Here is a 27,680-nt window from a genome sequence, read left to right on the forward strand (position 1 = left end):
GTGTTTATTTGGGAGACATTTCTAGAGAGACAAGAAGTAACACCTAATCATGACACTTAAAAGACATTGTATTACCAGAAGTCAAAGCAAGGCCTTACCAGTTTGCAATACACAAAAAGCTCCCATGAAACCTTTCATAAGTAGTGGGTTTTTAACTGAAGATAGAGAGCTCTTTGCTTACACCCCTTGGAAAAGATGTGGGGTGACAATTGCCTTCAAGAGGCCCATGTCTCTGGACTGTAGTGCTTTGTCTCCCAAGCAGTGATGGCATTCAGAGAGCATTGTAAAACATCACTCTGCACCCCAGGGACTCAGCACAGCACAAGGGAGAAACTCTTTCCTGGTGCTCTGACAATTTCTTGCACTCTATAGTTTCAACTCTTCCCCTGGACCTCCTCCTATTTTCTTTATTACCTTTCTTCCTCCTGCCTTCTCCCTTTCCAATTGAACTTATTTGCACACTGCAAGTTTGGTTTGTGCTTAAAAAGTGGGGGGAAATTAGACTTATTAATTGCAATCCTTATGTAGATCTTTTGGACAATTGGACTAACTGTTCTCCCTTTCTCAGTATATCTTGATGAACAAGAATTTAGTGATAAAAACACCTGATACCCAAATAGCACAATTTTTTAATGTGAATATGGACATAGACCTCCTAAAAGCTCTCAACAACTCATGGACTTAAGAACTCCAAAAAGTTCTCAAAGTAACAATTAACCATGTCATAAAATCTCTGCAAAAGAAATACTACTTGTAGAACCAGATCTGTGACCAGGGTTCAGCTCCTGATGCCAACAACATCCACCAACTGAAACACCAACTGACCCCTTAAACTCAAGCTGTGGTGGGTTTGTGGCACTGGTGTGGTACAAAACAGCCACAGCATTAAACCTTACCCTGCGCATTAGCATCTTTATCCTCATGCAAGAGTCAGAGCAACTTGCCATCAAAAGTAGCAGGAAATATTTGTCTTTAGCTCAACTCTGACCTTTTCAATCTGTTTAGGTTTCAGACAGAAATAGGAAATGAGTTCCACAATCAGGAAGTATAGCTGCTAAAGGCATGTGCCCCCAGGGGCTTGAGGTTCAATCTCAGACAAATTAAAGTCCTGCTAACTTTGACCTCAGTGAATTACAGGGATTATCTGCACACAAATTTTCTCAAGATCTGATTTTCCCAGGTGTCCCAGTTCTCAGGACAGCCTTTCCAAGCAAAGCCATGCAAAGCCCGATTCCCTGACAGCAACCCTATGAATGTGTGCAGCACAGCTGTGAAGCACTGCTGCAGAGTGAGAGAGCAGTAGGCAATTTCACTGATTTTTAAAGGTTTTGTGAACAGTAATGCTTTATGACTAATTTAAGTACATCTTTAAAGAGCTACATGGAACAACATTGTCATGTATACAGAGTCTAATCCTATGTGTTGCTGGTATGTCTAAACTCCTCATGCTTCCTGTTAGCTCTCCACAACAAACTGCTTATTAAAATTCTCTTTCAGATTTTGTATGGGAGTGCATGGGAAAATTTCAAGAATTTCTCTAAACTGGAGCTGAGGGAGTGGAATAGGAAGACAGGAAGAATCATTCATGTTGTTTTCAACGGAAAGTACAATTTCCTACCCAAACAACCTGTGCTCTCCCCATGCAGCCCACTGCTCTTTCCAGGCTGTGCAGGAATTTGCCTAGATTTAGTAGCCAAAGCCCTGACATAAGTGCAATCACAGGATGCTCTGGACAAAACAAAGTGAGAGGGTCATGAACCATCCACACCAATGGCAGCACAATGAAATAGCCCTCAAAGTGGGCATATGTAGACATATGTAGAAATCCTACTTGTCTGTTTGCCACCTCTGCCTTCAGCTACCAAAGTCATAAAGTGAAGTGGTTTCAATCTGATTAACAAGAATTAATTCATGGATAATCCTCCCTGCTGAATAGAGGTGTCTTCAGAAAGGGAAAAAAACCCCACCATCTTTGAGTCTGATTAACTGATACTTTATCACTGCATTTTAAATGCATAAATCATTTCCAACAGGGCAATTTTCTGTTCACATCTATTTTTGGATAGGGCTGTGAGGACACTGCTGCATTAATATGTAGCACACCCCCAACCCACAAAAAAAGCAGCTACTAATCTGCAAATACAAATGTGGTTTTATACTGGAACTTACCTCTAACACAGGTAGAGAAATAATGTCTGTGGCACATATTACTCCAGGAACAACCTGTAAACACAGATAAATTACTTATCTTCTTATAATTTAGCATAGGACATGAGGCATCTAAATCAATCTCCATCACCCATTTCCTCCAGGAAACTAACGAGCTAGCCAAAACTGTGCCCTTATTTTTAAAAAACAACATATTAGAACAATGTGACAGCAGAGAAATTAAGACAATATTTGCTCTAACTGTAAAGTCTTGCTTGAAGTTATTTTACTTCTGCAAGTTTTCTTGTAAATCTTAACTGTACTGTTCTGTTTGTCCCGGAAATAACTGCATGATTTTGCTGGTTAAATGTATTTTGTATTCATAATAAACCTCATATGATAAGGAATAAATTCATACTTCATTATGAAAACTGAGATATTTAACCATCCATGCAATCATAATAACTGTTCTTGGTTTTGCAAATGCTTTTATTTGTTGACAAAAAAATTTGACTCATGGAAAACACCACAAAGGGTAACACTTGGCAAACTAGAACAGGCATAAAGCACAGGCATAAAGGCATCAATTTGGAGCATATCTATGAAAAGGTAAGACACACAAGCTATAGGCTATACTAAGGGATAAAAAACCAAACCCTCTAGCTATTAATTAAAGTACCAGCTGTTATCTTACCCCAATCCAGTCATGCAGTGATGTGTAGGGCAGGAGTTTATCCAGGTTCTGAGTTTCTGGACACATTCTGCAGTACAGGGAGGCTGAATGTAATGTGAAAAGATTTATAAGGACAAGATTGTATAAACTATCATTCAACAAGAGTAGGCTTCACTGTTTCTTATCTGACACTTTTTTAGGGACAAATCCTGCTGCAGTCTCTGAAACAGCTTCCTCCATCATGGAACTGGTCCCATTCTGTGCACAAAAGGAGGAAGAGAAGTCCAGATGGCTGCAAGGCCGGGTCAGCTGCTTGGCTACAGCTCAGCACTGCAGGGGTCCTTTGTACAAAGACTCTGCACTGGCTAGACTGAGAAACTACCTATTAGAAGAGAGTATCATGATAAGCCAAATCCTTTTGAAAAAAGTGGTTTGGGCAAGAGCTAGAGGAGAATGCAGCTGAGGAAACAATCTCCAGAGACCTAAAATAATGATAAATCTATTTGTTCCATTAGACAGAAGAATGCATTTGAAAAGTTTTACTGTCAATCTGATTTTTAGATGTCTATGTATCTTCTAAACTGCTTATACTGTCTCTTAATGCCACAAAACGCAGGTTAGTTAACACAAATCATAACCAAAAAGTTCAGAAATAAGAGTCAGTTTGTACTGCCATGGCCCCTCTACAGTGTCAACTGGAGTATGCAGGAAAACTCAGAATGCAGGAAAAGAAATACCTACCAATGATAAATTCTTGAATGGGGTCAAAAGAATGACATGTTGACAGGTTCTCAGAAATCCACCGAATAATCTGTCAGAATGAGAACAGGGAGCTTGTCACATCTCTCTGTTTAATCAAGTGTTGTAAGAGGGTATAGAAAATTTGGTTTTGGTAGTTAACACTTTGAATGGAGTAATGATAGAGACACGAATGTTTTCAGGACAGCCTGGACTGATAACGGGGTTTAGGGCAGCCCAGCTGATGAGCCTCTTGGCACTGCCAGGTGAATCAGGACCTCTCTTGGGCTGATGCCATTCATGCCCTGCTCCTGCTTTGTATAAGACATCAGTCACTAGAAAAAAAAAATTAGAGGAGGTTCTTTTTCTACCTGCATTTCCAAGTCTTCTGTGTGTTGGAAGTAGAGCAGGGCACAATGCAGAGCTGCCAATCTCTCACAGTCTTGTTTGCTCTTCTGTAAGAACTTCAGCAAGGCACTGTCACTGATGCTCACATCGTACAGACTTCCTGCATTGCAATCCAGGACTGTTGACACCCATGGGGAGTGGATGGAACAGTTTTGTAACGTGCCAATTCTTGCATCCTCACCTGAAGAACATTGGTTTGGGAACAAAAAGGAATAAAAACATAAAATTTGCCTGCTACCAGGCAATCTTAAGATTCCTAGGCCCCCAGCAGTAAGAAACTACCTTGCACTACCTGCCCTGATAGTATGCTGAAGAGGAGTTGGAATGATGCTGGCTCCATAAAGAAAGCAGCTAAGGAGCACAGTCCTTACTCAGTTCTCTCCTTCTCTGTTGCTGACAGAGAAGGTGTAGAGATTTCAGGCTCACAGTGCTGCTCCAAGGCAAATTGGAGCACGTGTGATGGAACAGAGCAGAGCACAAGGACAGTAGCAGTAGCACAAGTTCACAATTCTAGCACAATAGGTGCTAGAATTAGCACCTATTGGTACAGCTTGTGCAGGTCAGAACTGCTCATATGCAGAAGCACGATACAAACTTCTCTTGGTGGATCTCTTGCCATCAATCTCAATTGCCAGAACAGGAAGGTTCTGCTCTACGATTATTCACTGAAGCATCAGAACAAAACCATTTTATTTATGCTAGTACCAGTGTTCATCACCATGGTACCATACAGGTACTCTATTTCAGACCCCTTGCATCAGAGAAATCAGGCCCACCATCCAGCAGTAATGCTTTCCACTCATTTTTAGCAGGACAGTATTTCATTACACATACAAAACAGGTATTAGCTTCCTGTGATGCTGCCCCTGCACCAGTTTCCACAATTTATGTCCCCTTCACCCAATCAGAACAACAGATTTCTGTTTTCAAACAAAGGCACCCCACTTCCAAAAATAAACCACTTCCCACAAAGACGTGTTTGTTGGAAATGAAGTAACATGCATCTCAGATGAGACTCTAAATTAAATTGCATCAGCCTGATCAGGTGAAGGAAACACAGATTTCCTTTCCCCACACCCTCCAAACACACACATTTAAAGCAACTCAATTGGAGGAAGGAAATGTAAAATCAAATTTACATCTCATGTGAAATTTGAAAACAGTGGAGAACCAAGAACCATGGGCAAAGTTGGGGGAAGGGAAACTATGAAACCAAGACAGAGAATTTCAAATTCAGTGAAAGGTCTTCTTCCATTTCATAACAAGCAAGAAGTATTAAATACATAAAGTATGAAATGCCAGTTCAACTTCTCTTTCTAAAATGGAAAGTAGCAAAAATGTCATTCTTATTCTTTCAGTATCCTTCCTTTGTCAGAACACTGTGCAATAAGGAAACAGTGAGAAATACAACTTTCATGTAAAGAGATATGAACAAGTTTCCACAACAACTAAATTACTTTAAGCAGTTTTACTATACCTGTCAGAAATAAACTATAGCACAGCATGTCAGGATGTTGAATGTTCAGGAGGTGCAGGAACTGGCCAGGCAAATAAGCAGCCACATAATAGTCTATTTAAAGAAACAACAGTGGTCAATTTAGCACTTGATCACTTATTTGTTTTAAGAGGCTCTTTCACATGATTCTCAACTTGGCCCACTTCTCTGTGAGGAATTGATTATATCTAGGAAATATAAAAGGAGTTAATTAAAAGCTGCTGTTGTATTAACACAGGAAACACTAGCAGTACATTTGGGTTTCCAGGGGAGGATTCAAGAAACTTGAGATACTCAAGAACTCAGCAGCTGGTGTCCAGCACAGATTTTGAGGCAATTTCAGAGGAAGCTGCTTACTAATAGTGAGGCACTACAATATCAAATGCCAAATACAAGCAGAAGAAAAGCAGCAAAACAACACTGCTACCTAAAGTCAAGGAAAAAAAAAATCCTTTCCTTCCAGAGAAGAGTTAGCCATTTGCCTCCCTACGACACAGAGAATGGCAATCTCACAGGAAAGTAACACAAGTAACCTACCAAGATTCATAAAAGCCACTTCCTTCAATTGATGAGATTCTGTTCTTTCTAGAGAAACTGTAAAAGTTTTGTTATAACCTGAGGGAAAAAAAAAAAAAACCTTTAAAAACCTCAAACAATAAACACCATTTGTTACCATCCACCTACGACTTTATAGCTAGAAACTTCTGCAGTTCCCATAGACCCAACTGGGGATCTTTTAGACTGTTTGTTTTATGGGGTTGTCTGCACAGACAGATTTAATCCATCCTAAACAGAGTTCCTGCACACTTAGTAGACTGGCACCTACACAATGCAATTCTTTAGTGTGTGAAAACAAGCCATGCACCGCACAGCCTATGTTTGTGTTTAAAGAAGCACTACATCCCAGAGCAAGCTTGTGTAAAAATACCTTTCCCCCAGAAAAACCCAAACACAAATCCTTTATATAGCTGTGTTTCACATTTCAGTGATCTTTCAACTGCTTTGAAGAATTTCCACTTTGTTTATCTGCATGCCTTATTGCTCTAATTTAGTTCAGCTCAGTTTATACAAAGGCCAATTTCAGACCTGCTACGTTTGCATGGGCTTTGCATCAGCACAGCTGTTGTTTTAATCTAGACTTGTACCACTCTTCTGGCACTCAGTAAGAATGACACAATGCCCTCAAATTCCTCTGTCTCTGAGAAAAGCTGAAGATTCTAGTAACTAATGGTGTCATGATCAGGATGCTACTTAATAATACATAGAAATTCAATATAAGATCCACAGTTTACAGGATCACCAAGAGAAAAATCACCACCAGCAACACTAAAGAAGTGTCAAAAGACATAATTTTTCATACAAAATACTGACTGAAGTTAGCTTGCAATGAGTCAGTATACTGCCCATCACCACTTTGTCACTTGCCAGCATGAGCACATGCAAGCTAAAACCAGCACTGCAGAATTCAACTGCAACATCGTGACTTCTCTGTTTATGCTGCAGCGACTGTTTTAACAGGGGTGGGAAGCTTCTAGCCAAGATTACAGAGGCTGCAGAACAAGCTGAGCTTCTTAAATGTCTTCAAAATATGGGTTATGGACTCCAAAATGTGAATTATGGACCCAATATACCACTGCTTCTGTGGGTCACTGCAGGACCATTATTAAAATTCTCTTGTACAGCTGATGAATCTTACATGAACCCACAAACAGCTCTGCACCAAACAACTCCATTCCACTGAGGCCATTTCAGACTTAGCTAGTCAATGTCACCATATTTATCCTCAGTTTCTTCCTAGTGCAGATCAGGATGTACAAGGCCATGGCTGGCTCCAAGCAATCCAACAACTCTGGCTACACGTCAGGTGCGTCTGGGGAAATCAGCCCTTCACAGCAGTGCAATGCTCAGTGTGTCATACCCAAAAAGGACTTTTTCCAATTTATTAATGCCTTCTCTTGAAGGCATTAAGAAGTACACAAAAAGGCAGTTCACTCAAGCCCACAATATTCCAGCAGCAAAGCAACGTGTATGTGCAGCTCTGACATATGAGAAGCATCCTGACACAAAAAAGCAAACAGTTAAGGTAGAACAGAGACATAGTGTGCACTTGAACAGTTACTCCATACTATGCAGCTTCTCAGTTGAGAAATAATTTGCCTCTCTGTCCATGTATCAAATTAGAAAATCTTGATAATAAGAACTTCTTTCTGTTTGGAATAAAAAAAGTGTCCTTTATTATTTAAAAAAAAAAGGTCTTAACTTTAAGAGCTAGAGCACCACTTACACAGCAACTATTCTTAGAGTCAGTGGGTGTTGCACCTCTTGCTGTGAAAATGACACATTGAACTGGAATTCTAAACAGACACTCAAGCTAAGAGCTGTTGGCTCTATTTCCCATACAAATGCCTTATGGCATAAGTACAACACACCTGCAAGCTCCCACAAATTTCATTGATGTCTGTGCTCAGCATGCCGGAAAGTCTGGCTAGAAATAAGGGACCAAATTAATAACCATTTACAAGGCCACTGGTTTGAAGCTACTCACTCAGCATCAGGCAGGAAGCCTACAGCAGGAAAGCCAAAGCTAAAGGCAGCTAAAGGCAGCTGCTGTCTTGAAACACTAGCCACAGTAGTTTATTGTCTGCAGACTTTGGTAGTTATTTGTTTTGAAAGGCATTCTCTGACTCTTTCAGCACACTGACATTCTCCAAAATAAAGTACAGTAAGTTAACAAGCTAGTCTTACCTTTATGTAAAAAATATATGGAGTATATGATCTCATGAGGAGTATCAGAGACTAGACTACAACACACACACAAGCCTCCTAAAAAGACAAAATAGGGAAAGAAAATTCACTTGTCCACCTGAATATCTAGACATCTTTATATTGCACAAAACCAAATCAAGACTGTTTCAAATTAGAAGCCAAAAATAATCTCTCAAAAAAGGTAAGGATTACAGGAATATCTAGTATGGACTCTAATCATCATTTACCTAATGAAACAAAATCAAGAAAGAAAAGAAGAGGCAATCTGGCACAATGGAAACCTGGGTCCTGTCATGACCAGTTCTTCCTTTTAGGGGAAGTACATTTTAGCCCTTTCCAGGAGAAATCATGCTTGCAGCCAGAAAACTGATCAAGCCTTTCTCTCCATAGACTGCCTCAATCCAGATATTTTGTGTTCAGGAGCTGTCATATATGCTCAACAACATAATAAAACACCATTTCTTTGCTTTTCAAGTAATCTCATATTGGCAGCAGCATGAATACACTACCAAAGCTTTCTCACACTAGAAGTGACAGCCACTTCTCCCCTTTCCAGCCCAAAGAATTGCTATTACCGTTTTTAGGAGAGAAGTCAGTCCTTGGGACAAGTTTATTTCAGCCAGGGTACTGCATACAGGAAGGTTTCCCACTCCCAGAATAATTCTAGATCAGACTGATCCTGTTTTGACCCCACTGGATGGTAGCCCTGCTTTCATTTCTTATAAAAACTTTAATCTCCTTACTCTGATGCTTTGCCATTCATGCTAAAAATAGCTTCCAAACCACATTATCCCAATACAGCTGGAAAAGCTCGTCCACAAATATGACCATTCACCTTTTACCTTTATTGGAAGTTTATCATTTAAAAGAAGAAAAGAATGTAATACTAATACAGGTACTGTTCTGTAAAAAATAAAGGCTGTGTATACAAGTTATGCAAAAAATGGTACAGTATGGAAAAAGCACAAGTACAAAAAAAGCACAGGTACCCAGTTACTGTATTTGATTAAATGCCTCGGTATTTCACACCACAAGGCTGTACCATAGCTGTGATACAGATATGGCTGAGACAGCTCATGCTTCTGCCTTCTGGGGAAGGTAACTGCTTTCTTAAGATGTAATTTTTCTTTCTGCTTATTCTTAGCTGACTGAATATTATTTGATACAGTTTTGTTTGGATGTTTGAGTCATTCAGACAATAGACAGGGCATTTTGCCAGAGCACTTGGCTTCTTTCAGAACATGCATAATTTTTAAAGTAGCAGCATCAGGTCTCATGAGGAAGACTGGAGAAGTTCCAGCAACCCACTGGATTGCTGTTTTATGATCAACAGCTCCCTTCCAGCACTGAAAATTTCTTTCTTGTCTGCTGGAGTCTTCTGTGTACACTGCTATGTAAATTGCACAACATGCAAGCGAGTGTGTTCAGACTGAAGTGTCAGTGGGCAATGTGCAAGCTGACCACAGAAATGGCAGCTATGGGAGACTATAAATAGGATGTGCATCTTTCAACTCAATAATATTGGTCCATGTGTCAACAAACTGAGCTACAAACAACCGGAAATAACAAACAGTGCTTTGTTAATACAGACAGAAACATGGCAGCCTCACACCAGCAGGTGTCCAAGCAAAGTAACATCTGACACAGTCCTGGCAATCCCAGTAGAGCAGCCAGACACAAAGAATACACCACAGACTCCTTTCCTACCCTTAGCAGTGCTCTCTGCAAATTAGAGCTGGGTTGTGCTGCTGCAGGAAAAGTTTATTAGCCTGTTACACATGTATGCAGAGACAGGTCTTCCACACTACTCATTTCAAAAGCATTTGCAAACAGTAAAAGCTGTAGCTGAATGCTGCAAGGTAGGAAGACTCATGTGAGGATATACTTGGATGGACACTTATCTTTCTGGAAATAAAAGGGAAAAAAGATCTTGACCACAAAGGATAAAAAAAAAAAAAGAAGAACGAGAAAAGAAGGATTCATTTAAAAATAAAATTCTACTCCTATTCGGGAAATAGCAGTTACAACTCTGGCACTCGACAAAGTCAGCCCACTGAGACTATAAGAGTCACCTATGATATGCAGAAATTTAGTTTTCCCTGGGAAATTTTAACTAAATTCCTCATTTCTGTTCAAGCAAAAATTCAAGACACGAGGCTGTAACAGCATCTCAACACAGGATCCAAATGTCACAACTCAAATACAACATTGCACCAGGGCACTTTGTCTAGTTGTACTGACTTAGGAGGGACTTGCCTCACTTCAGCCATCTAAACATCTCTCACTTAGACCCCTATTCAGCAAACAAAGAAATAAAGATTGACTCATCCTCTGGAGATGCCAATTTCTCTCTAGAAACATAGTCCAGATGCCTAAATTTCAGGTGGATGGTAATTCAGCTGATGGTAATCCAGTGTCTTACTGCCTCTTACTGCCTGCATTTTTTTTAATATTGAGCAAATTATTTGAAAAATATTTCTAAAGCACTAAGAGAAAACATAACAGTACAGTGTTTATCTAATAACCACTGAATTCTGGACATGCCAAGTTAATTCTGAGACTGGAACTGCTTGATCTCAGCTATTCAAGAATTACATGGGGATTTTTATCTGGAGAGATTTTGTCTATGCTGAGTGTAAGGAACAGAGCTACTTTTCTGCTGCAGAAGTTTAAGAAAGGAGAAGTGATTTCATTCAAAGTTCATATTGGCAGGAGCCAATAACAGTTTAATTAAATGGGAAATTGCATGGAATACTGCAGTTTAGAGTTTTGCCAATTACACTTTGCCAGGGATGTCTGACTGGTACAAGCAGGGATGCTGGCATTAATATCAGAGCTGTGCTAGCAGTCCCACAGCAGGCATAGTCTGCACCACAAAGAACTTGCAGTCCAGTTTCACAAATCACCCCTGAGGCACAAAAGGGAGCCTTTAGTATGATTACCCACAGTGTTCTTCAACAACTAGATATGGTTTTAGCATCAAAATAACTTGCTCCAAATTGTTAGTTATCAGAAATGGGTTGTGTAAGGTAATCCTCAGTTTTAAACAATATTCTAGGAAAAGCCATATACAGTAATCTCATTTAAGTGCAATTGTCAGATTATCTGTTTCACAGTAAGTGCAACGAAAAGCACTTACTTTTGATTTTGCTTTAGAAAGGTTCCACACAGACTTTAAATATTGTGTCACCAGACAGAAAAAACCATTTTATTTACAGTAACTAAACAAAAGTCTTGTTGGAGGATGACTGCATTTCATCCTAAACTCAAGGAGGTACTTCAATCTGAATATACTCCTCCCCAGAGGAGTATAGGTTTTAAAAGGAAACATATATACAAATCAATAATATTTTCCATTATTGGACTGGCTGTTTATATAAGAAATTGTCTTGCTAACAGAGAAAAAGCCTAATCTACATTTGAAAGATAGAAACTTGGCTTTCTCTTACTTCTAATTCCTTCCCTTTAATCTTTATAAGCATGCAGTTTGCCTTAGTAAGAAAGAAAATCCATGTAAGGAAGCTGTATTTCACTTGATTTGCACTAATGGTCATTTCAGTGCAAGTGGCAGACAGCTCAGCAGTTCACTGTGTGCACAGCAGGCCTCAGAGAGTGACATGTAAAGCCTCTCTTGTGACACTTCCCTGTACAACTCTGCTGATCATTCAAAGGTTAAACAGACACCATCTACCTCTACCTGCCTGTATGGTCTAATTCAGAAGCTGAAAACAGCTGTGATGAACAAGCTCATAGCATAGATTAGGATGGAGGAAGACTCCAAAATCCTACAGGTTTGAGAAACATTTTAGGTTTAAGTTTTAAGGAATCATAAATATATTAAACCCTTGAGTAGCACATACTATGTTTAGTATCACATACTTGGACCTTCTAAACACCACATACTAACAGCAATATGAAGCTCTTAAAGCCTGCATTGCACATGTTCTGTGTATGTATGTCCACCCTGTAACACAAACATATACTAGAGCAGAAACGCAGACAAAACCTTCCTTGAATTTACTTTCTAACATAATTTTGGTCAGCTTTAACATTAGATTGCTTTAATATAACACACAGCCACATTTTGGTACCGGCTGGATTCTGAAACTGCCAGAAAAATGCTAAGGTGTTCTTAGAGAGATTTCACTAGAGGAGAGCATGGTACCAGTTCTTTGAAGCTGGGCTACCAAAAGGTTTCTGGGTGACTGTTTTGTTGGTGGTGTTGATATATAAAACCCTGGCTACTTCAACTCAACTTCACTGCAGCTTTCAGAAGGTAAAAAATTTATCAAGACAAATAAAGCACAGTTGCCTTCTCCCTCTCCTCACAGTTACCTGCCAAGAATGCTCTAAAGGAATTCAAATCTCACACTCACATTATAAATTTTTGTTATTTTATGTGTTTTTCAATATTTTATGAAGAAATTCAATAATCAATTAGGATTACACTGCATGATAATTACTAGTGGAGGTAATTTTGACCATACTTCTATTTATTCATTACCTGCTTTACTTGTGAAAACCTGAAGGTTCAAAGATTTAGATGCAACATCTTGATCTTGACAGTAATCATATCCAAAATTCACAAGTCTATGAGCAAATAAAGATCACTAATTAAATTACTTCATCCATAGAGACTTATCACAACAAAAAGATCATCAGAAGTCACTATGTAACCAAAATATACTAATTAAATTATAATCAAATGTTCTGTAATGCAAGTTAAATTAGACTTTAATCAATTTGTTCAATGCTGTTAGAAACAAGAACCCCAAGACTGCATACCATTTTTTTTGTTATCCACCAATTTTGAACATACCTGACATTCACTTACTGCATTGTCCAACCATTCCTATACTTTGGAGTGAAAGCAAGTTGTTATGATATACTGGAAATCCAAATACTTGTGACACCTAATAACTCAAAGGTTTTGCAGACTAACTCTACAGCCCATGTCCATTAACCTACATTTTAATGTGCAATAGGGACACTACCTTCAGTGGAAATACTTGAAAACAAAAGCACAAAATCACACTCACATGGAACTTGTTATACCATGACATTTTCAGTCTCATGCTGCCTGTGTTTTAATGGTTTTGCAAGTCTTTAAATCTACAAGGCCTATTTTCACCCTGCAAAATATGCAGCAGAAGACTGTAGTTAGTCTGCTTTAGTTTTTGAGTGTGTTTTGGATTTTTTTTTTTTTTTTTCTTGGTGTTTCTTTTTGTTTGGTTGTATTTTTTCCAGAAAGTATTTTGATCCTGTAGGGATTTCCCCTTAGTCTTCTGCAGTAATTTTGAAAAACAATAAAGTAAAATACAGCATTGAAGGTCTTACAGGAGCTGTGCTTTTTCAGCACCAACTGCAAGAGGATACAACCTGCACATGCACAAGCAGGAGCACCATGCTGAGCCTTATGTACAGCACTGAGACATTCCGAGAACCCCAGCTGGGGCAGGGTGGAACTAAACTATCTTCACCTACTGATACCTGCCCTAATAGCTCTGGCCTCCCTTTTTACTCACAAAAATAAATGGACCTTTTTGGAATGTAAAGATAGATGAGGATTATGTCAGAGTTAAACCATCCTGACTAGTTTTTTCCCTCCGTTAAAACAGAGCCCTCAGGAGACAAGCTCAGATGCAGTCATGTAAATGGCAGACACAGAATCAGACAAATCTTCATCTTTGGAAGTGCAGGCTGCTGGAATGAGCATGCTGGAGGAAAACAGAGTACAGGCAGTGTCTTCACAGGCCATAAAAAGGTGCTACTGGTTTGCTTAACTGCCCAATAAAACTTGCAACATCGATTAAAAATGCAGAGCTTCCCTTGACAGATATTTTGACATCACCATTACAACATGCCCAAGGTTAAAGCAAATTAATTTAAATAGGTTCAGCATACACAGAAGGTTTAACCTATAGCTAGCTCTTCAGACAAATAATTTTTTAAATGGCACTAAGAAGCAGTCAAGGATTAAATTACTTTTTACAGTTGACCCTGATGAGAATAAGAACTGGAGGTCTGGACACAGTTTTCATGTTATTCTCATGTTCCAGTACCAAGTAGGCAACTGCAAACAAAGATATTGTGGTTTGGACAAATTTTACTTGGGCTTGCAAAACGTTGCCGCATATATTAAAAGGAAAGTAAATCAAAACATTAAAAAAAACAAACAACTTACTTTAATTGTGTGTCATTTACAGCGATATCCAGGTGTGATTCCAGCTGTTAAACAAAAAAGAAATCAAATCTGTTCTTTACAGAGGTCAATATACTATGTTTAGCATTTCAGACTAGTAAAATGTGTCATAGTCACATTTCACCAGAGTCAACATTTTAACAAGTTTATCGTCGTCTAATCCTTACAGTCACTACAAAAACTCCCATAAAACAGATTCTTCTTAAAACAGAGAGAATAAATTGCTGCAGTGCAGCAATTGTCAGCCACTGGGACAAAGGTCTAGTAACAATCACATGTTGTCATTTTTATGTTCTTTTTTTTGTATTTTGGCTGCAACAAATGTTCCTGTCTCAGTTAAAACTGACACAAAATCACATGGTTTCGATAAGCCTGCTTTTTCAATAACTGAGTATAAGATCAGTATAGTGTCATATATGTCACTTACTGCCTTCTAGGTCAAAAAAGTGTATTTCACTAAAGTATTTCACTAAAGTTACCTTACTGTGGGAAAAATCTGAATCTGACTGAATATATTCTTGACAAGAAAATAATGCAAAAAATCCCCAAAAAACTCCAGTTTTCCTCAAAAAAGTTTCAACAATGAAAAAGACAAACAGATCTCTGTAGCAGTACCTGGAAAACATAATTACATCCCACTAAAAACAATTTATAATAAAATACTCATAACTTACTATTGAGTTAAAATTTTCCTCAGGATAAAACTGGACACACCTTAAAGTACTCTTTGATTCCTGGAATTAAAAAGGATGTGTTTTGTAAGTAAGAAAGGCTATTATACAGACTGAGAAGTGACTGGATACTCAGCACCATTTTTCACACTCATCTGCTTTGCTAAGAGATATGCAGAAGTTAGGGGACAAAAGAATTTAAAAACCACACATAACCCCTCACAATAGCACTATGACATGCTTCCTTCCTGTCCCAGATCATTATCTGCCAATCATATATAATTGCGTGGGCTCTCATTTAAGCACAGCAATACACGTCTCACACATTTTAGAAAGTCAAAAAAATGTTTCCATATCTACCTATATGGCAAAAAAAAATTGTGTCTTACTTTGGTCAGTTCAAAAAGGGTATCTCAGAAACAAAAACATAAATACATTTCTCCATCACAGTTCACCTCCTGTTATTTCATAACATTCTAAGAAGAATAAAGAAATTTTTTTTTTATTTACAGAGAATGCATCAAGTGCAAATAATCCCTCAGACAAAAAAAAAACAAAAAACAAAAAAAAAAAAAAACAAACAAAAAAAAAAAACAAAAAAAAAAAAAAAAAAAAAACCCTGAGTGTTTCAGAGCTTCTTGCCAAGAACCTGTCCTCATTTGGTCACTCAGTAAGTCTGCACACAAAATACTTTCTAGATGTGAATTCTCTAGAAGCGAGGCATTATATTCACAGCAGTTTTGGATAGATTTGGATACTTTTGAATAAAAGACCTTTCTAAAGAAAAAAAAAAACAACTACCAAGCCCACCTTTTTTATAGAAAGCACTAAGACCACCAGTGTTCTTGTAATGTACTAAGCACAACAGCAGCTACAGCAAGTTTGGTTTTTGCTTTAGGTTATTTGAGGCAAGAACAAGAAAGACCATCCTAATGAAAATAAACCCCTGCTTGCTACTCCACACACTTAAAACTTCACTGTCACTAGACAGGCAGGAACAAAACTGCAAGAATGACTTTCAGCTCACCTTTGGAACAATGTAGAAGAGTCTTTGCTCCATCATATCCCACTGTGCCCAAACGAGGTCATCTACAACTTTGGCTCTTGGAAGCTGACCTGACTTTTGAATCACCTACAGGGAAAGAATAAAAATATTAGAAGCCATCAAATAAGGTTTTGCAACAATTATGCACAGTCCGTGCTTTAAAGAGAAAAGCAGCAAGAGAACACACACAAATAGTAAGGAGCTTGGAAGGAACAGGCATGAAGTCCACCTTTGTTGTGTGCAGGGTGCTCAGTTTTAAGAGATCAGAAGCACAGTTTTCAGAGTACACCTACTAACAAATCTTTTCTTTCAATCTTCCTTGCAAGAAATTCACCACTTAAACTGCTCAAAGTGAACAAAGAATAGCAGAGGCACCCTTCCTCAGAGAGGAGGGAAATACCACAGTCAGTTCAGAATCAGCTGCATTAACTACTGAAGGGAGATTGTCAGCTCCAAAAGAGATTTCTATCCAAAGTCTCAGCCATGCAAGAGGGCCAGAGTGGAGAAAAGGCTAGAACTGCAGAAAACTGTTGGGATTGTATACATGCACACTTGCATGATATAGGGAGATTTCATGTCAACCAAAACAAATCTGTTTGTCAGAAGGACATCAGATCAATCTATTTTCTGATTATACTTAAGTCTTTGCTCCACTACTGTAGTCTAGCATATAAAATACATCTGCTTGAAGGGTCATGATAAATTGAGAAAACCATGAAAGATTGTAAAGGGACAAAAAATCAAGTCCTTAACTTTTCCTTCAAAGCCTACATTCACCTCCATAAGTCAAAACATTGGCTTTCATGACACAATTATTTACTATATTAGACAAGTGGTCATTAATAATAAGTCTTTCAAGCACAACATCCATAATTTGTTGACAACAAATTCATGTTGAAAATAGAACAAGAGATGAGTGGAAACAGAGATTGGAACATTCACTGTACTCAGACTGTATCTAAGTTTTACATTTTCTGTTCATTTGTTTTTTTAAATGAATCTTCTACTGGGTTCACACAGACTCACAATAGACAAGGTTAGGAAGGCAACTCTGAAAATATTTTAAATGGTTGCAAATATTTTAAATGGTTTTAAAATTAATAAACACTATGTTTACTCCCAACTTCTAACACACAGAAGCATTCAGCAACACATAACAAACCCAGTAAAATAAAAAATTTTCCTCATACATTACAAGGTGTAAAGCTTTTGAATCAGTTTTGTGGTCACCTGCATAAGTTGCCATAGTAATTGATGCTTTCTTTAATAGACTTTGTGTTGCCCAAGTATAAAGCTAAAAAAAACTTTCAAAACTTTCAGCTAAATTAATTAAAGCAAAAAAAGTCAAACCCAAAGATTTTTCAATCTTACCACTTTGTGTTCTTCTTCTGCAACAACACAAATGTCAAATTGTTCAATATCTTTAAAATAAAATTTTAAAAAATCATTACAAACAAACATTTTTAATGCTTTTATACAGCTTATTAAACAAGCTCACCTCTTAGAATTCTGTAAGAATACTTCAGGGCCAGAAAAGTCCAACTCAATGCAAGAGGAAATGTGTGACACATGAGCACAGGTACCCACACAGAGACCTGGAGTCTCCTCCTTTCCTGAGCTGAGTGGCCTCAGCCATAACACCTCATGGAAATGGTTCCCTGCCCACATCAGCACAGCACAGGCTTGAAGAGCAACGACTGGAATGTGCCCAACCAAGCCAAGGAGCACCCATGGAAAGAAAGAGTCCACAGAGCTGCATGCCCATGTCCCAGACTATCCTTGAGCTGTTTCACTTCCCATCATGAACACCCCTCACAATCCTTTCCCACACAAAACTCCTGGAAGTTATCCACAGCTGGCCTGCATGAAAAGTGCAACATCCACCCAGCAGATGTTGTGTTTCTGATTTAGCTCTGTCCACCTAAGTCCACCTACTCAAGGCTGATGTCAAGGAAGATGGGCCTCTCCAAGGGGATGGAAAAAGAGATCTCACTCTAAAATAGGAAGGAAAAACCCAGTCTTTTCCAAGTGTCCATCTTTATCTATTCCCTGCCATTAGATTAGGCTGAACATGCAATGTTAGCTGAATCCAAGGAACTATTGCTGTATTCTTGTCCCACTTCCTATGTTAAATGACATCTTTCAGTAAACTCTGGATTTGCTCTGGATTTATGTAGGCAGCTATAAGAAGTCTATTTTAGCTTTTTTAGAAATAAAGATAACTGATGAATGCAAGAGCTAAGCAACTAAATGTAGACAAAGATGGCCATTCTGTTAATATTGAAAAAAAATCAGGTAAATGATACAGTTTTTGAAAAACCTTTGGAATACCTAGAATAACTCACACCCTTCTTTTTCCTGTTTTTCCCCAATAAAAGCCTACCAAAAATACAATCTATAACAATCATCTTGAAGTAAAAGAATGACAATGTACTTTGAAAATATTAACTCACATTTATCTTCTGAAACTAGCAAGAGACGACTTTCTCTAGAAGCATTTCTGCCTTCAACTGGATAAAGAAACTATACAGAAAATTTCACAAAAGTAAGTAAAAAACCAAAGTAGTTTAGAATATTTATCTAAAATGTTTTGGGCTTTTTTTTTAGCTGGATATTTATATATTTTTAAATTAAATCAGGCACACTAGTTATATTTAATCAGTAAAAATAGCTATTATTACATACTAATAGTCACCAGTCACTATAACTGCAAACTTTGGAAAACTGAAGAGAAATAAAAATAAAAAAGCCTTCATGTTGGAGAAATATTCTATACCAAATATTTTATGAAGTTTCATTTTTTTATTTCTCTGAAGAAACTGGGGACATTATCGCTGTAACAGTTGCACGATAACATGAGATATTTCTGCACTAAACCATGTCTTCTCTCTAACATAGCAGATTAAAAGGGCTTATCTTTAGATTAGTTGAATACTTTACCTGTACTCGAACACAGCTATCCACAGCCTTTAGGACTCTCACATTATTAATAGGATGAATTTCGATTAGCAAGGTTAAATACTTGGATACTGCAAAAAAGAACATGTTTTAGATAACTTTGTTTTACATAAGCAAGTTTGTTTTCTAAACAGAAATACCTGAGAAAGAAAGCAAAAAGGTACAATATTTCAAGCAGTATTAAAAAATCCACTTGCAGTACCTGACTGTAAGAGCTGACTTGCTCTTTCTTCCTCTGTATATTGACAGAAGCTGACTGCTGTGGGAGGAGAAAACACCAACACAACCACAGTGAGTGTTCATATTTGACATTAATCTTACCAAACATCCTTGAAGAATGAGCAACACAATTCTTTTACCAAAAACATATATGTTAAAGGAACATCAGATGCTCTTCTAGATGTAGCAGATATGCACAAATGCAGGAGGAGAAAGTGAACAAAGGGGCAGTGTGTCTTAGATGTTTTAATAAAACAGCAATATTGTCACAGCTGTGTATGTTGTTACTACATTATCTGACAATGGATCCACAGAAATTCATAAACTGCTGTGGGCAACACATAGGTCAAAATACAATTAAGTAATTCTAAACCCAAATGTATCACCCTACTAAACTAAATCTTCACCAAAAAAATCTAATAATAAAGCACACATTTACCCAATAAGGTCCTTTCATTGTTGATTGAACAGCTGATTATATGCAGATTCTTCTCAAACATATAGAGGTGCTACAGAGAAACACAGTAATGTTAATAACTTTTTCAAACTCCATAAAGGAAACCATCTAATTACTTCTCCTTAGGAAAACACTGCTGTCCCACAGTTTTTATCTTTAAGCCATATATTTTCATGGCCAAAAGAACCACATTTCAAGTATCAGTTGTGGCAGTTCTCTTTTTCTCATGTTTGTTTTTTACTGGTTCTTTCGAGCTCTATGTTGCCACTAGAGCAGCACAGTAGACCTTTATATAAATACAAAATTTCACTCATTTCATACTATTACGGGGACACCTTCAAAAAGTTGTTATCATTATTTTAGTTACTGAATTGCAGTGTGTTCAGTTTTAGAATAAAATACTCTCTTAAAATGGTATCACCAAAAGAAGCAAGAATGCACATATAAAGAAAACTCCAAACATTTATTTCTTGGCACACATGTACAATATGAAGAGGAGTGGAAAGGACTTGTTCTTTAAAAGGTGGTTTAGAAATGAAGATTGCATGATGCCTTATTACTCTCAAAGCCTTTCACATGTTCTGCAATGGGGTGCATTTTAACACTAGAGAATCATTCCAATACCTTCTCCAGTATCTTTTCTGTTTCCAACAAGGATACACTCCTTAAGGATATAACATAGTGTGTTGCAAAGCATCAAAATCTGAAACACTATAGCACTGTTGTCACTAGAGAGAAACCTGGTATTGCTCTCACCTCATTTTGTTTAGTTTGAAGATCATACAATCCAATGTGAGTGTTTCTCTGATTTCCCTATGGATGGAAACAAATTAGCAGTAGCAATACAAATATACACAAAGTTAAACACTGGTCTCTTTTTTTCCTACCTTGTTTTCCCTGCCCCTTGACACACATTCTCACACACTTCCCTGTCCTATATATAAACAGGCAGCTAATTATCTAATTCCAAGAAAGCAAATTCTAATTCCAAGAGAACAAAGATTCATTTTTTCCTTTTAGAACTAACACATGGGATAAAGCTGAAATGTGGCCAATCCACAGCCCACAAGCCATTGCATAAACCTAATGCCTCTCTCTCACTTTGCTTCTAAACTGGTTTTAGTTAAAGGCAATAGGGCCAGGAAGAGAGATGTCTGTACAAGAATCAATAGGGATGCTCTGGCCCCTGGAGATTTAAGGCTGGAATTCTGAACCTCACCAACTTGGTAGGTCAAAAGGGAGTACAGAACCATTGAACATCAGGAAAAATCAGCTCCCAGTGATCTGGCTGTAGCCTGGAAAAAGAATTTCAGGTCTGCCCTAGGAAGTGATTGTTTAAAGGCTAAGTATTTTATAAGCTCACCATTAGCCTTCTGTCTTTGACAAGTAACATAATATATATCCTTTCTAGCTTATTGACAAATAATATATGATGATTTTGTTTGGCACTTACAAATGTTTGGGACTACAAATCAAAACTTTATTACTTCTTAAGTTTTACCATACCTTAAGTTTTCCAAATATATTAAAAAATAAAGTTCTGCTTTGCAGCATACACTGGATAGCAAATCAAACTGATGTGTATTAATGTACAATATTAATGTACTCTGGGTATAGGCACTGAATTGCTAAACTACTTAAACTGAATCCAGCCACACAGGATTCTACTTCCACAGTGAGTTTCATTGTTTTTAACCACTGCTTAGGGGGAGAGGAGAGAGATTTGTGGTTATTTACAAATTTATGGCAACTTGCTTTGTGAAGTTGAAACAAAAGCCTGAGTATTTGCTTCCTAAGGGGTCTATTTCTAAGTGTGTCATTATTGTTGTGGCAATGACAAAAGTCTTTGACTTCTGATTTAAACAAGGAAAACAAAATGTCTTTATATTGAGACACAGGCTCCAGGCCTCCTAATTTAAGATTAAGCAAGTGCTTTCACAAATAACTATTTTTTTTCAAGCGTGTTTGAAATGTTAACACCATCTTACTTAGATACTGAAAAATACACTTTACAAGACTGGAATAGAACTACATCAATGCCCATGACTATGCATAAACTAGAACACTTGCTTTCATGTGCACTCTGAAGATTCTTGCATTACCTTGCAAATACAATTCACTTCTGTTAAAAGTATTTTCCTTTATATTAACTATTAATGTCACAAAATATAGACACTGTCAAAACCACAGTACAACATAATACTCTAGAATAAGCTTGAAAATAAAACACAGTGTCCACCTTCCCCTGGTTTCACACAGAATACACTTGACTGTCTCTCACTTAGAAGACAAAGGTTGTTTTCTATTTGTATCTATTAGGAAACAAGCCAGGCCAGCTCAGTCTAGTTCACATCCTCTACACCGTACACCTCCCAAAGAACAGGCTACAAGTGGTCAGTTCCCTAAGCTCCACCAACTGCTTTGACCAGATCCCTACAGACCACAGTGGGAGCTTAAACACCCAGCATGCAGGCAGACACCTACATTTAGACATGTGAACCTTGAGCTAGAACTCATCCCTTGTGCCAGCTGCAAAAGCCTGAAGAGCACACAAGGCAGTTAGACTGTTAGAGGCCCAAAAAATCTTAGTGTGAGATTCCACAGGTGCTAGAAAGCAGCAACATCACACACATAGAGTACCAGATCTCCTGCTGAGCTACATGGTTATTTGTATTAAGTCTTCTAGGATCTTAAGCAATGAAAAAAAACCAAACTTTGACACACTCTTTAGAATTTTTTTATGGTTATTGTTGTCTGGTACAAATTCCCCTCCCTATGCTTGTACTAAAGGAAACATCCACCCACAGTGAAAGCATATTAAAGTTAAACCCTTGATGAAGGCCTCACCTCTTCCCTTAACCCTAGGGAAGCTGGAGAGTTTTAGCATTGTTGAGCCAGAGAGGAGTGACAGGCACCCCTACTCTACTGGAGTTCATCTCATATCTGTACTCCTCAAAAATCAAGATCCTCCAGGATCCAGGTGGATCTACAGACTTCTCTGAGCTGCACAGTCAAGAAGCACAGTTTGTCTCATCAAAAGAACAATGAGAAGAAAACAAAGTTCCGCTTTCTAAAACCATTAGAAAACCCACTTGGGAGTAAAAATAAAACATATACCATGGAGAGCAGAATCCTATGCTAAGAAGCCAGTTCTAGATGCTTCAAGACATCAAAAAAAAAATCAGGAGTTATTTCAGACTACTTGCAATAAAGTGTTATAGATTAATCTTAAAGAAAAGTATATGCAGAAACCGTGCTAAATAAATGGTATCTTAAGACATTTTAGTAGGAGAAAACATTTAACTAAAGCACTGCACATGAATTTAATAGGTAGCCTTCACTAAGAAATTGAGGGTGAAATTATGTGTTTATGAACTGTTTTAAAGAATTTGCATTTCATTCATGGGGAGATTCTGGGCCAGCAAAATATCAAGGGCAAAAACCCTATGGACTTAATCAAGTGAGTACTTGACTCTCCATTTCATCATTCTTAACCTTTGACTGAAGTGGAGATGAGTATTTTCCCACTGCCCAACCCCCCCCCCAGGTTGTAATCAGTTGTGTTTCCATTCTCTAACACTTACTTTAAAAAAAAATTAAACTACATGAACTCAATTAGATTCACCTAGACTATTATTCTCAATTATATTTTTATTAAATTCCAAGGTGGACTTACCTTCCAGGTATAAATAATTTTTCCATTTCTTTCAACATTTACAATGTAGAGTGCTGATGAATTTTCAGAAGTGTCTGAAATAAGAAGTACAAAAAGGCACAGGATTTTTGGATTTTTGTATTCAGCTATAATTTATACACACTTTAAGCAAATATGCTAAATACGTTTTTACGTGTAAATACTTATTTGCATATGCCAAAATTACTCCTTTCTGAAAAAGAGGGAGTACTTCTTACACCATTATTTAAATCTGATAAACTTAAGCACAGATAGTTAAGAGACTTAAAAACATGCAAGAAAAAAATTATTTTTGTAAATACCTACCTCTTAATTATGATTATGATTCTAATTACCATTACTTTTTGTTATGAAAATTGAATGTGCTTTTTCAAAGAATAAAAAAACCAAACCAAACCAAAATTACCCCCTTGTATTTATTCACTATACACAACATGGGGTTCAGACAGTTAAGCCATACCCCAGTCCCCTGGACACTACAGGAAGAGAGAACTAGCCTAAGAAAAATATCATTTGCTCACACCTGCCCCTTCAGCATCTCAAAGGAAAGCCTGAAAACAAACTACATCTTTAGACATTAGTTTTATAACACCAACACTACCTCTCCTGTGTCATTCTTAGCCCCTCCTCCTCCTCCAAAAAGAAATAAATAAAGAAAAAACCCCATCAAAACCCAAAGAACCCCAAGACTAAATACCATATAGAGAGATATGCAACCTACCTACAAGTACAGGGAACTAAACAACGCAGGACACAAAATTATTTGGGATGTGAATGGAAGAGTACTGTTAAAACAGAAACAAATAAGCAGGAAGCGAAGATGGACACAGAAAGAGAAGAACATATCTGGACAAAGTAGTAGAAATTAAAAAGAAAACCACCAGAAAAAAAAAGATAAAATATTGAACTCAAGGTGAGAAAAATGCATGATTTCCTGACTCTGCTTTTATGTTTTCTCATAACAGCCAACAAAATGTTTTCTCACCACAGCCAACAAAAAATGTGTTTATCTATGACGAAATTTTTACTAGAAGTGGAAATTTTGCCCTTAGTAAGGTTGAAGCTTGTATGATTGGTCTCAATTTTATAATAAAGGCGGCCTGCAGTTCAGCAAGCATCAACATAAAAAACTCTCCTCAACCCTCTGCAAGCATTTAGTCAAGTCTGACACTATTTACTTGGCAGTTATCATGAAGTGTTGATAGAAGGAAGACACTTAGTGAAACTTAGTTTAACAAGCCTGATACTATAAACTGGCTTGTACAGCTTGCAGTGATAAGGAAAAAAAAAAAAAACTGTTTTCAAGTATTATCAGAAGAAAGTAAATTTTCCATTTTGTTGTGGGAGGACAATGAAAACCCATCTGTACATTGAGCAACACATCACTTTCTATTGGTTTCAGATCACTCGAAGTACATTAGGGCTCAATGGTGACAACTGGGAGAGTCTAAGGTAACAATATACTCTTTTTTGTTTGAAGCTTCCTGGAACTTAACAACCATCTCAAACTTTCAAGATGAGTACTACGGTCTCCACATTTTCTCATTCAATACTTCCTCAGCACAGAATTTTGGCAGAGAAGAAGGTCCATGAGCAATCTCCATGTCAATGAATTTACCTATCACCAGACACAGACATTTTAAAGGTGCTGAAAAAGTTCTGTGTCAGAAGAGAGTTTCTCTTCTGAAGAGAACAGCCAGTGGGAATATGGAGGCAAAGAAGTGGCAATGGTCTCTGCCCTTGGAAACTCCAGCAGTAAAATCCTGCACATAGAATTACAAATTCTTCCTCATGCCCACAGCTGAGACCAGTAGATGAAGGGCTGCAAAAAAACCAACCCAGCCTGCCTGCCCAGCACACAGCTTTTACCAACATAATCAGGAGAATGCAGAGTTTGATTTCCTGAAGGCAGCTCATAGCAAATTAAGTAGAATAAAGAGATAATTCACTTTGCCTGCCGCTCCCTTCCTATCATCACAGCTACTCCCAGCTCTCACGCAATTAGCAGTTCTCACATGCTATCAAGTGCTTTCAAGTCCTTAGGAAAGAAAATAATAAATATGAATAAGTAACATCTGAAAATACTGACACAAAGTACCATGACTCCTAAAAATTACTTGCTTTCTGTGATTAGATATTTCTTGGATGTTTAAATTAATCTTTTCAAATCCTTACCTCCCACCTTCATATTCATATTCCTAATATGACAGCACTGCATGAAGGGGAAAAAGCCACTATACACAGATAAGCTAAAATGCAATACAGCAGTGCTGGTATTTGATCAGATGCACCCTCCAAACTAGATTCTTATGATTCTGTATAACCCAGGGACATTGCTGAATGAAAACTCCATTACATTTTAAAAGACTCAATTTTCTCCTTTCCAAACACAAGTCAGTGCCATTTTGAGACCCTTATCCCATTAACATACAGATTGATTTATCTTTGAATATATCACTGATTAACTGATAAATTCCTAAATTAATCAATTATGCGTGGAGAATTTCATAATTTGACCTCAGTTCCCTTTAGTATACCTTTCAATAATTGTTCAGTAAATGTAGAAAATGCAAAGTATTTTTTAACAGATTTTTTAAATGATGGCTTGCTAAATAATTCTCTTATTTACCAAGCTGACACTTTCTGGTTTGTTACCAAACAAAATCTTCTGAACCTATTTGACAACAGCCCCTCAATGCAGGAAGCAAGTTAAGTATTTTAAGTAAAGTAAAAGCAACTGAAGGCATTTCAAGTTCATCACACTTGCATAGCAATGGTAGTAACTGAAGTAGTAACTTTTACTGTATTATAATTTTATTACAATAAGATTTTCATCAGTTTCTGAAAAGCAGAACTGAGCCAGCTGCTCTGCAGATGAATAACAAGCAGAAAGCCACAGTGCCAAGAATACGGGAGGTCACTTTTTTCCAACCACTACCCCGAGCCCTCGCTACGCCGGCGATCGCACGGTGCTGTGACAGCTGACGCTGCATCTAATTTTAAACCAGCACTCGTTCATCAGGCACACCAAAGTGTTCAGGCTGTGGGGCTTTTCCTCCCAGAAAGGGGAGTAGCGTGGAAGAGGGAGTCGTGCTAACACTTTTTTTTTCTTTTTTTTTTCTTTTTTTTTTTTTTTTTTTTTTTTTTCTTTGGCTGGGGGAGGAGGGGAGAACAAAAGGAGAAAGCCCCAAACGTGTGAAGAAGCAGGAAGAAGAAACAAGCTGTGGAGTGTAGCAGATGTGTAGAAGTGTTTTCGGCATGTCAGAAATTCCTTGAGGACAGCAAACTTGCCCACCTCAAGTCCCCCGGCACCCGAGGGTCGCTCCCCTCGAGCCCCGGCCGAGGCGGGCCCAGGGGCCGCTCCCCCGCCGCCATCCCCCGGCCCCCGCGGCCGGAGCTCCCGCTGCGGGCCTGCCCGGGGGTCTCTCGGGGAGCCGCACCCGGGGGCCTCGCCGCAGCCCGGCTCCTCCGCGGGCGGGAGGGCACAGAGGCGGCCGGAGAGAGGGAGAGACGGCCGGCCCGAGGGATGGGGCTCTCCCCGGCCTCCCGGAGCGTTACCTAGAGCCGCGGCGCAGCCCCGCTCCACCAGCCAGGGCACCACGTCCCTCCGCAGCTCGAACTCGGGCACCAGGCGCAGCAGCATAGCCCCGGCCCGGGCCGCCGCCGCTCCGGCTCGGCTGCCCTCAGCCCGCCCCCCGCGGGGTGGGGGCGGCCCTCGGGGGTTCCGGCGGTTCCCGGCCCGCTCCCGGCGCCTCCGGCCCTTCCGCTTCCTACCGGGTACGGCCGCGGCGGCACAGCGCCTCCGAGCCTCCCGCGGCGGGCGGCCTCCGTGCTGGTGGCCCGCCAGACTCGAAGGCTCTCGTTTTCCCCATGGAGCGGGCGCACAGGCTCCTCCTCAGGCCGGCTGGAAGAATCACAGAATCACAAAATATTCTGAGTTGGAAGGGACTCAAACATCATCAAAGTGCAGCTCCTGGCCCTGAGCAGGTCAGCCACAAAAATCACACCCTGTGCCTGAGAGCATTGTCCAAAGGCTTCTTGGTGCTGTGACCGCTTCCCTGGAGAGCCTGTTCGAGTGTCCCTCCATCCTCTAGGCGAAGAACCTTTTTCTAATATCCAACCTACACTTCCCCTAGCACAGCTCCAGGCCATTCCCTCCTGTCACTGGTCACCAGAGAGAAGAAGGGGCAATGTTTTAGGAAGCTT

General features: G+C 38.8%; 2 protein-coding genes across 3 annotated transcripts in view; one reads left to right on the forward strand and one right to left on the reverse strand.

Moving 5' to 3' along the window:
* CCDC146 (coiled-coil domain containing 146) overlaps nucleotides 1–1,681 on the forward strand; it is an 85,856-nt gene extending 84,175 nt beyond the window's left edge. Inside the window, exon 23 of the transcript XR_008430874.1 lies at nucleotides 1,498–1,681. The gene's annotated coding sequence lies outside the window, so the exon portion shown is untranslated. The remainder of the gene's footprint in view (nucleotides 1–1,497) is intronic.
* The window catches only part of GSAP (gamma-secretase activating protein), a 45,215-nt gene extending 17,918 nt beyond the window's left edge, over nucleotides 1–27,297 (reverse strand). The window contains exons 1-19 of one of the 2 annotated variants that reach the window (XM_053942372.1): nucleotides 27,033–27,297; nucleotides 23,457–23,530; nucleotides 20,537–20,593; nucleotides 19,763–19,832; nucleotides 19,307–19,363; nucleotides 19,087–19,175; nucleotides 18,600–18,669; nucleotides 17,518–17,567; nucleotides 16,129–16,233; nucleotides 15,105–15,164; nucleotides 14,413–14,456; nucleotides 12,733–12,818; nucleotides 8,208–8,285; nucleotides 6,000–6,077; nucleotides 5,445–5,537; nucleotides 3,931–4,148; nucleotides 3,563–3,632; nucleotides 2,843–2,925; nucleotides 2,170–2,223 (exon numbers count right to left, since the gene is read on the reverse strand). In XM_053942372.1, coding sequence (XP_053798347.1) covers nucleotides 2,170–2,223; nucleotides 2,843–2,925; nucleotides 3,563–3,632; nucleotides 3,931–4,148; nucleotides 5,445–5,537; nucleotides 6,000–6,077; nucleotides 8,208–8,285; nucleotides 12,733–12,818; nucleotides 14,413–14,456; nucleotides 15,105–15,164; nucleotides 16,129–16,233; nucleotides 17,518–17,567; nucleotides 18,600–18,669; nucleotides 19,087–19,175; nucleotides 19,307–19,363; nucleotides 19,763–19,832; nucleotides 20,537–20,593; nucleotides 23,457–23,530; nucleotides 27,033–27,117 — 1,521 coding nt within the window. In that variant the 5' untranslated portion in view covers nucleotides 27,118–27,297. The remainder of the gene's footprint in view (nucleotides 1–2,169; nucleotides 2,224–2,842; nucleotides 2,926–3,562; nucleotides 3,633–3,930; nucleotides 4,149–5,444; nucleotides 5,538–5,999; nucleotides 6,078–8,207; nucleotides 8,286–12,732; nucleotides 12,819–14,412; nucleotides 14,457–15,104; nucleotides 15,165–16,128; nucleotides 16,234–17,517; nucleotides 17,568–18,599; nucleotides 18,670–19,086; nucleotides 19,176–19,306; nucleotides 19,364–19,762; nucleotides 19,833–20,536; nucleotides 20,594–23,456; nucleotides 23,531–27,032) is intronic. The other variant, XM_053942373.1, reaches the window with a different exon arrangement.
* Between the last annotated feature and the right edge of the window lie 383 nt (nucleotides 27,298–27,680).

This window comes from Vidua chalybeata, chromosome 5 (genome assembly GCF_026979565.1).
Source record: "Vidua chalybeata isolate OUT-0048 chromosome 5, bVidCha1 merged haplotype, whole genome shotgun sequence".
Taxonomy (NCBI): Eukaryota; Metazoa; Chordata; class Aves; order Passeriformes; family Viduidae; genus Vidua; species Vidua chalybeata.